Source organism: Phoenix dactylifera, chromosome 1 (genome assembly GCF_051530095.1).
Source record: "Phoenix dactylifera cultivar Ajwa chromosome 1, Ajwa_hap1_PhDact_Kaust_v1.1, whole genome shotgun sequence".
NCBI classification, from domain to species: Eukaryota; Viridiplantae; Streptophyta; class Magnoliopsida; order Arecales; family Arecaceae; genus Phoenix; species Phoenix dactylifera.
The window spans coordinates 30611591-30621770 of NC_143190.1; the positions used below are offsets into that span (position 1 = coordinate 30611591).

The 10180-nt window shown below is 42.9% G+C and overlaps 1 protein-coding gene across 1 annotated transcript; it reads right to left on the reverse strand.

The window, feature by feature from the left end:
* Positions 1–4461: 4461 nt before the first annotated feature.
* LOC103697632 (uncharacterized) lies at positions 4462–10180 on the reverse strand. The gene is made up of 3 exons (XM_089930508.1): positions 9375–10180; positions 8651–9287; positions 4462–4570 (listed from the first exon to the last, which is right to left on the reverse strand). Exons 1-2 carry the CDS (start codon positions 10062–10064, stop codon positions 8739–8741), a joined length of 1239 nt encoding a protein of 412 aa, XP_089786634.1. The 5' UTR covers positions 10065–10180; the 3' UTR covers positions 4462–4570; positions 8651–8738.

Sequence of the window (10180 nt, forward strand, 5' to 3'; positions counted from 1 at the left end):
CCTTGCTGTGAGTGTCACAAGTAGATATCAGTCGAATCCAGGTGAAGAACACTGGACAGCTGTGAAGAATATTCTTAAGTACTTGAGAAGAACTAAAGATTTATTCTTGGTTTTTGGAGGATCAACTGAGTTAAAGGTAGAAGGGTACACAGATTCAGACTTCATGACTGATGTCGATGATAGGAAGTCAACATCTGAATATGTGTTCTTGTGCAATGGTGGTACGGTGAATTGGAAGAGTTCTAAACAACCGATCATTGCTGACTCTACTATGGAAGCTGAATACATCGCCGCCTCTGAAACTGCTAAGGAAGGCTTCTGGTTCAAGAAATTCATTGCAGAATTAGATGTAATGACATCAGATGCCATAACACTCTACTGCGATAATAATGGCGCTATAGCTCTTGCTAAGGAACCAAGGTCTCATCAGAAGTCCAAGCATATAGAGCGGCGCTTCCATCTCGTACGCGACTATGTTGAGAAAAAGTATGTCGAGGTGCAGAGAGTAGACTCCGCGGATAACGTGGCAGACCCGTTCATTAAGCAGCTAAGTCAGCAAAAGACTGAAGCCCACCTTGAGAAGATGGGGCTTAGATATATGACTGATTGGCTTTAGTGCAAGTGGGAGATTGTTAGATGTATGCCCTAGAAGCCAATCTGGCTGACACATTATTAATTCTAGGGACATAATTTTGTACTTGACTATTTATTATTAAATAAATAAAAGGCATCTTTTCATTCATATTGTTTATGTGTCTATGAATCGTCCAAGAAATTAATAAGATGATGATACATATTCTCAAGAGTTGAGAATTTGAGCCATGTATCATTGGTGATTAGTTTCTAAATGCTCCTGATCAATGGATCATCACGAGGACGGTGATCGATCCGATCAGTGCACAGATCACTTTCCTTCTGGATGGACGAGACTTGAGTCCACAGTGTAGGGACACTGAAGTGATAGTGCAGGTGCTTGTTAGAGAACAAGGGTACTGAGCGTGACCAAGACAAGAAGTCACTTGGATGTCTATCCACTCGTCAGTGACTTGCTTGATGTTGCAGTAGTGTGACTGGTCCTTTGACCTGCGGTGCTTCGGCTACTCACAGTGAGGTTATTGTAGTTTGACTGCACACATACATGGTCTCTAGCCATATGGGTCCATGCAGTGTAGATTGGCTGCAGTAAGTTCACTGTAGGAGTAGGGTATGCACCTATATGAAATCTATCAACCTTGATAGATAAGGAGAGATCCTATGTGATTTATAAGACTGAGTTCGTAAGACCTCGGCCGGGGCAGTATGCACAGTGGAGAAAGAGTTTTCCACTCTCGAACTTAAGTCGAATAAATTTTGACATATGACAGACGAAGGGGTTTGACGAGTTATCCATGACCTCCGTCTTGTAGGGATCCATGATAGAAGGACTGTAACACATGACAACTGCACCTAGAGGTTCATCATTCTATTCTGCTGGGTAGCCACTACATGCTGCTAGGTGTCACTGGTGGATGGTGGGACTCATAGGGATTATCTTGATGATCGATAAACCCTAATGAGTTGAGTTGGAATCGTTCCAACCCATTGAAAGGAGTTTTCAATGATACTGAGATGGAGATCTCAATATGTCTCATTACCAGTCAGATTAGAACCTATGAGGTCACACACATTAGAGGTTCTGATTATTAGGATTGTCGATTTGTGATTTGGAATCACAATGTCAATTGTCAATAAGATTGATGTACAAAATAACCCACTAAGAGTTAGTGAGTTAAATGGAAGAATTAAATACTTATAATTAGATTATAATTAAGTTTTTTATTGCTGATTAATTAAGTCAAATTATGATGGGTCTGATCCAAAAGAAATTTGACTCAAATCCTAGTCAAGAGTTGGCTAGATCGAGTCCCAAAAATCCTACCTAAATTCAGCCTTTTTCTTTATATGGAGCCTCCCTTTTAATGCCCTATTTTGAGGAGTCAAGGGGCAGCCAAGAGGGCAAGAAGGAGCGTGGACCCCTCTCCTTCTTTGCTGGGAGCCAGCGCCCCTTGATTCAAGGAATCAAGGGGCCCGCCAATGCCAAAAAAAAGAGGAGGCGCCAAGGAATCCTAGTGGGACTAGGACCCTTGGCGCCTAGGGTTTTGAACCCTATAAATGGGAGCCCCACGTCCCATGCTTTGATGATAAGAACTTCTCCCAGCCGTGGGGCAGCAAGAAGGATTTTTGGGGATTTTTAAATCAGCAAATAGGGAGAGAAAAGAATAAAAAAGGTGAAGGGTTTTCTTCTTCCTTTTGAAGGCTGCACAAGATGGGATCCTTGTGATTTCTTCTTCCTTCTTCTTCGACATCCAAGAGAGGCTTTTGCAAGGAGCTAGCACCCCGGTGAAGCCCCATCTCTGATCTTCAGCAACCTCGTGTGGATACTTGTAGAGGCCGGACGTTTGTGCGGCTACAAGGAACCAAACCACGATCATCGGTTGCGGTGTTCTTCTACCCGCACAAAAGTGAAGATGAGATCTTCATTTGAAATTTTATATTTTTGATTTTCTAGTAGTTTAACAATTCATAATTAATTATTAGATCTTAGTTTAGTCCCCATCTTAATTCAAAAGGGTTCTGAATCGTTTTGATTCAGAAAAATTTTGAAATCTACCCGATCCTGTTCCGGCGTATGCGATGCATCGGGCCCGGCATGCGGATTCCGCCGCGAACGTCGCGCCGCTGTGGGGCAATCCAACACTCCGGAGGACCTGCAAAAAGCCGGTGGTCGGGGTTTCCGGCACCGACCCTCCGATACTTAAGTCAGAGGGAGCTTAGGAGGAGGATGGCCAGTATATTGACCCTGGAAATCAGTGGGGGAAGGACCCTTTTTAAGGGGAAGAAGTTCCCCTTTTATAGAGGGATACGGAGTTACCTGAGATGTGAATGGGCGAGTTACTGTCATGATTCCGCATGATCATGTGCATTAATGAGTTGCCGTAGACAATCGAGCCGGGAGGAGTGAGTCAATGAGTTGCCGTGGGTGGCCTGAGATTTTGAGTAGGCCGGAGGTCTGCGGAGGTCGTGCGCATTAATTGTTGAGTAAGCCGGAGATCTGCGGAGACCATGCAGATTAATTGCTAACAATCGCTCAGGACATGGTCCCTGGTACGTCATAGCATGGCTGGCGGGTGGAGCATGGTGTGGTGAGGTTGTCGCAAGGTGTGGCCACAGCGCGTGAACGGTCAGGTCGGCCTTCTGAGGTCGGCTCGGCGTTTTGAAGTCGGAGATGTCGAGATCGGGTGCCTTGGGGGCGGGCGCCTGTCGGATGCCTCCAGGTCGGACGCCTTGGTCACGTGCCGGTGATGCATTCATGCGTTTTGGGACAATCCGTTTTTCCCCCAACACTTATGATCAAGAAGGATGCACCATGCATGACCTCCTGCATTCCCTTGCTCGGTATGTAGAACAGATGAGAAACTCAGTAGTTAAAAAAGGTGCAAGAATTGCATGGTTGTGCTGGTCCTGCGAAGCTGCGCCAACATATTTGCTGCAGACAAGGAGTTCACGGCAATTTCTGATCTGCTAACAAACACACAACTCAGTGAGGACTTTATTGCTGTTTCCGAACCGATATCTGAACTGAATGCCCTTTTTGATAGCATCTCTCATCTACGAGTGCCGGATGAGATTCGAAGCAGCGACGAGGAGATGAATGGAATCAAAGAGGTCTTTGAAGAGCTATGCACTCCACCTTGCCTGGAAAGTCTTACAGTAAAAAGGTTACTTTGGCCATGAGCTCCCAAGATTGATGGCAATGTCATCTTCATCGACATCATTCCTTCCCAATTTCAGACGGTTGATTCTGGATGACTGCACACTCTGTAGGCCACTCCCACCTCGCAAGCTGCTCGGTAACCTAAATTATCTCTGGATGTAGCATGCTCCATCAATCATCAGTACATTCTTCCAAGTATTCATGCCTCATGCTGGAACAAGCATGGTTGATGGACATGCCTAATTGGGAAGAATGGGATGTAGGAAAGTGCAGCACCAGCAATGCCAAGTCTAAAGAAGCCGACAACTCTGAATTGTCTCAGGTCAGACACATCCATTTGCTGAAAGAATTGGTTATGGAGAACAACCCAACCTGGAGAAAGTTTCAGACTTACTCTGCACTCAAAAGCAATCGCATTCATCATTGCCCGGCATTGCAGGTACCCAGGAGAACCGTGATCCTTTGCGCAGGATGCAATTGAAAGATTATGACATGAAATCACTACCCAGCTACTAAACCGAGTTCAAACAGGTAATTTGGAGAAGCTATATGTTTGGTGCATCATGGAACTGCTCGAGAGCATTTGCCTAGAGAATGATGGCTTGGAGTGGCTAAAAATCCAAAGATCCAGCTTGTGCATGATGGATCAGTATTTGCCTCTTAAATAAGGAACCCTTTAGCTTCACTACAAATTTCAGTAACTCCATCACTGCAAGCTCCGAGAAGACCTCGAACTAGCACTGGCATCGCTCTTTGATCTTTGCGTCTTCGCCGCTCCCTTTGAACCATGATTGCAGTTGTTTGCAGTGTACCAACCTGTAGTCCCCATATTTCACTCTTTTATTTCTTTCCTTACACAAAGCTGGTATCTTCGCATTTTACAAATTCTATAGGAACATTTTATGAAATCTAAGTGGGATTCCTTCCTCCTCCTCAAAAATAAATTAATACTAAATAAAATAAAATAAATAAATAACATCCTAGGGGACATGGGAATGCATTACATTCTTTATGGTAATAGCAAATGAATTCTTTGCGTTAGTCTTGAAGCTGGCTCAGCCAACAGGTTCAGATAATCAAACTATTAGATCCTTTCTCTTCTTTATATTGCGCATCAGGTCATTGGTTTAATGGCCTGCTGTTCACATCTCTTAAACATTTTGTTTCGTTCTTGAATTATCCCATCCCTTAATGCTCTTTCAATGATCTAATACCCAGTATTTGTTTCATTACTTCAAACACCATGCATCATATGCTTAAAAGGAGTTCTTCATCTGCGGTAAAAGATTCCACTGCAGTTGAATGCCATGTTACTACTGTCTTTCAAATTGCAATTGTGTTAAGTAATGGTGCTTACTTGGAGGGTGCATTCTTATAATTAAGCAGAGAAATATATTTGAACTCAAATCATATAGGATATAGCCTTGGAATCCTTTGTTTGGAATTGGTTTAAATGCTTGAAGCAACTTTAAATTATGAAAAGATGTCATAAACATAATTACCATTTTCAGAAAAAAAATCCATGCCATACATTCAAATTTAGGAATTCCTAATAGCACAATGAAGATGCATCCTATCTTCCTAGTTGAACACACTAATTGGATCAGTGGCTCCTTGGGCAAGCTTTTGTAGATGTCATAGAGAAATCAAAACTACTACAACATAACTGATGAAATTGTAGCTAGGAACCATTGTGTCAAGTTCTTTTTCCTTCATGAGTGGTATGCAGCAATATACCTTGGCAAACCATAACTATCCTTTTTTATTTTTGAGCAATATAGTGGTAATTTGCCACCACCACAAAACGCTATTAAAACAGTTTATCCAATCAGATTCAAAGCCTTCTTTTTCAATGCAGGAGGTCTCTTAACCAACATGCTCAAACAAACCAGACAGTTGGAAGCACTTAAAATGAACATCAAATCAATAAGCTTCACAACATACTGAAAATGAATATGTTCTTTGTAGTGTTCTTCAGCTAAACTTTTCATTTTAGTGTTATTACTAGCTGATATAATTACAGGGGATCAGGAAAAATAAATGATAATATTTTTCCTTTTCTTTGGGGTTCCATTTTTTAACTCAGCACTGTTTATTCTAGTTACTGCTAGATTTTCTCGCATTATAAACAGACCTCTAGGTAAGCATTGGCGCAACATGATAAGGTTGCTCCATTATGACCCGGATATCACAGGTTTGAAACACGGAACCATACGATCCATATCCGGGGTAAGGTTGCATCCATCTAATGCTCCCCAAACCCACAATGGCGGGAGCCTCGTGTCTACCCATGGACCGTAGAGGATCCAAACTCATGAGGAAATTCTTGTGAGTTGTGATAGATCGCTCACCACATATCTGAGGTCAAATCTAAGGACTAAGATGGTTGCTTGTGTTGCTATCTTCAAGTCCTACGTAATGTAAGAAATAGTAGCAATATGCACCTTGGAGAGCCATGTGTTAGTACCTTTTTCATTATTATATTTGGGAAGAGAGGAAAAGGAACCAGGGGGACTGTCACAGCCTATGGTAGGTCGAAAAGTTATGAGACATATTTTCAGTTTCAGTGATTAAGAGATAATTAGTTATGGAATTATCAGTTCTCATTTCTTGCATACACTGGCCCAAAATTGTTCCTCCTGTAAGTTTTGACAATGAACTATGCTTCTAAGATTTTGGGCATAATTGAATCTATGAACTGATATATCATGCTTGTTTTATATTCAAAATCTGAATGGATCAAATGATTGCATGGAGAACAGGAGAATTCTTCAAAGTTGTGGGTGAAAACTTTGTCCTATTTCAATCTTTATAAAACTGTCTTTGCTTCTCATAGTTGGAATCTAGTTTTAAGACAAAAGATCTTCAGATGACCTTATATGATATATTTAGGCATAGAAAAAATTTTAGCTGGTTCAAAGCAAGCATAGACATTGGGGGGAAACTTTGTCTCCAGCATTATTTTTTTAACTCCACCTAGTCTATAGATGCAGAACAAACTTAACCTTCTAAGAATACTGATGTTAGCTTGTGCCTTGAATAAAAAAAATGGTATGCTAGAACAATCTCAAGCTGGTCCAATGATCTCTGTACCAGAATTAAACGTGCAGTGCAACAGACTTGCAACACTCAATTGACTTTGCTAGATTTCAGATATCAATTTTTGTTGAAGCTGAATTTTGCCATATATCGACATAACATCAGTTTATACATTGAAAGTGAGAATATTTAAAACATCTTTGGTCGTGAGACATGTTTTAACAAACTGAGATCCATGAGTTCTCACTTGTGATTTGTAATGTTTTCAAGTCTATGAAAAACAAGCAAAATTATGACCGGTTCTATCACAATCGAATACCAAGAAAGCAACTTCTTTTCACTGAAACTAATTAAAGATTGCAATCCGCCTTTGCATAAGGGAAATAAGAAGCTCATTTTTATGTAAGTAGAGGCCATGTTTCACAAACTTAACAAATGGTTTGAAGTGCAAAATTTCTTTTCACCTAGACCTGCTCTGGGAGCTGGAAGAGCCCTGGGCATTTTTACTCAAGGAATTTACAAAACTAGAGGAGCAAGTAGATTCTAGTAAAAGAATTCAATAGCCATGACCAAGACCATGAAAGTAGAAGCCTGAAGCAAAAATCTAGAAGCATAACTCAAGATTGTATTAGTAAATCAGCAAAAATGAGATTTACACTATGAAAAGCGGGACAATGTTTCACACAAAGAGCAACTATCCAAAGGACACTTTTGAAGCACAAACCAGTCTGCTAATTCTACTATCCTACAGAACAAAACTGGCAAGAACACAATAGAAAAACATATTGTCACGAGGCAACAATTTCCCATTCTGCACAAGCAAGGAAACAGAGTCAGGAAGATGGGGAGCCAATGCAGGAGACCTTGATACATATGTGGGTACCCTACTTCACCCAAAAGCCTAAGCTACTAGGTTTTGAGAACAACCATGCGTATCAACCCTTCCTTCTCATACTATTTACTCGATGTGGGACTAAACCTCACACATGACCTTCAAAACAGAGAAACCCAAACTCCCATTTTGATCCCAGTAATTCTACCATGTCTATATCTGCACCAATTATCTATAGTGCCATAAGAGCCCCTCATATAACATGAGCTGATAATCAGAACAAGCCCTTGAGCAAGCTGAAACCAGTCAACCAATAGGATGAAGTCGCAACTTCAGTTCACTTTGGTAGATTTTCAAATATCGAATTTGACTTGCAGATTAATTTATTATTCTATGGTTATCCTCCGTATAGAATCTGCATTCTGTATTAAAGTGAGAACACTTGGAAAATCTTTGGCCATTAAAAGGTCTCTAAGACTCCAACAATCTGTGTTATGCGACTTTCTTGCTTGAGAAAATAAGATCTGTGTGATGTATTCAAATCTCACTAGATATAATTAGAATATTATGATGAGTCCTATCAAAATCCAACTATACCAAGAAAGCAACTGCCTTGATCACAAATTAATTAAACATAAGCCTGTTTCAAGCTTGTGTAAGGGTAGTAAACTTCACATATCAATAGAAAGTGTAACTGAATGAGCTCTGAGGCATCCTAATCGGTGGATTTTAAGGGAACGACTACATCTGGGAGTCTTCAAGCTAGCAGACAATACCTTGCTATCACCAACTAGACCCAATCACAACAATTACTTACCCATGGCCAAGAATACGATAGCAGCAGGAGAATAGAACAGAACATAAGTAAATCACCAACAATGAGATTAGTTTACCAAAAGTGGGACAACATCAATACCTGAAACGATTAGCCCAAAGGGCAGTTCAGAAGTACAACAGTCACTTAGCTAAGCCTACAGCACAAAATGACTAATAACACAACATCAAAACAGCAGCTGTTCTCTTACCTTTCCAAGAGGCAAAGGACCAGCAAAGGCAACCAGCCGTGGTAAAATCATAGATGCGAACGAATAACCTCAGGATGTGGTGCAATCACTATACTCTTCTCCGCTCCATTTGGACAGGCAAGGGAGCAGAGAGACCACTCAAACTGCCATTCTGACCGCAGAACTTGCCACCATTTCCATATCTATCTCCATTCTCAGAACCAACTTCAGAGCCCCTCTCATCACCCTTTGGCTGATGAATCCTTTCTTCTGGTTCCGAATGCTCTGATATCCTGATTCCTGCGACTTCCCTTCCGAATCGCTCTACGTGACCTCTCCGAATACCGTGATCACTGTATTCTTCATAATCCTCTGAAAATGGCTCAGAGGCGCCAGCAGAAGCCCTAGATCCCCTCCCATTCTCAAAAAAGCTCACTTTTTTCCCCGGCTTGGTAGATTGTAGAAGCACCCCATCATACTCGGGAGCCCTAGCGACTCCTTCAAATCCGTCGCTTCCATTAGTGCCCATTTCCGCGATCTCCACTGCTCTGAGAGACATCTCGCGCTCTTTCACCAGCACCTTGTCCACAAACTCCAATATTCTGACCAACTCTCGGCTGATCGACCGTTTCCCTTCTCGAATCATCGGATCACCGCTCTGCCACCAAATGAAAGAAGGAAATCCATAAAGATTCTGGATCCGATGGACAGAAAAAACAAAAAAAAAAAATCCTTTTTGGCTAACCTGGATAGAATCGAGCTGGAGGAGGAGATCCATGGCCCTCTCGGAGAGAGCTCTGGGATCGCGGCGGGCCGTCTGGTCGGAGAGCGAGGATCGGAGGGCGGCGGCGTGGGATTTGATGGAAGCGAGGCGTTTGAGGTGGCGCAGGGTCTGGGACCGCCGCACCAGGAAGAGCCGGAAGCGCGCCTGGATGGTCCTTGCCGCCGCATCTCGAAGAGAAGGACGATAGGAGGAGGAAGAAGAAGAAGAAGAAGGCGGACGAGACGCCGGCGAGGGTTGTGGACGAGGAGGAGGCGGAGGAGACAGGGGAGGAGGGTGGGGAGAAGGGGAAGAGAGGTGGGGAAGAGAGCATTCGAGGGCGGCGACGCGGCGAAGAAGGGAGTGGAGAAGAGGGTGAGTTTGGTGGTCATGGTGGTGATCCTTTGACTGCTGATGTGTTGGGGGTGGGGGTTGGTAGAAGGGTTGGTGGGATTTGAGATAGTGATGGGTGTAGATATGAGGAGGGGATGGGGATGGGGATTGGGATTGGGATTGGGATTGGAGCAGGAGCTGGGTGGTGAGGGCTTGAAGGAGTTGATCAGAGGTAAGGAGAGGGGGAAGAGAGGGGGTGGAGAAGGAGGAACAGCAGGACGAACAAGAGCAGCAGCAGCAGCATTGATGGCTCTGGTGGTGGTGGTGGTGAGGGGAAAGCATCTGAGAGAGAGAGAGAGAGCACAAGGCGGCCGCCGGAAAAAGAGTGAGTCAAATGAGGAGGCGGCCTACTTTGGGATGATTCTTATATAGGAAAAAAAAAGGGTCCAGGGAGATGA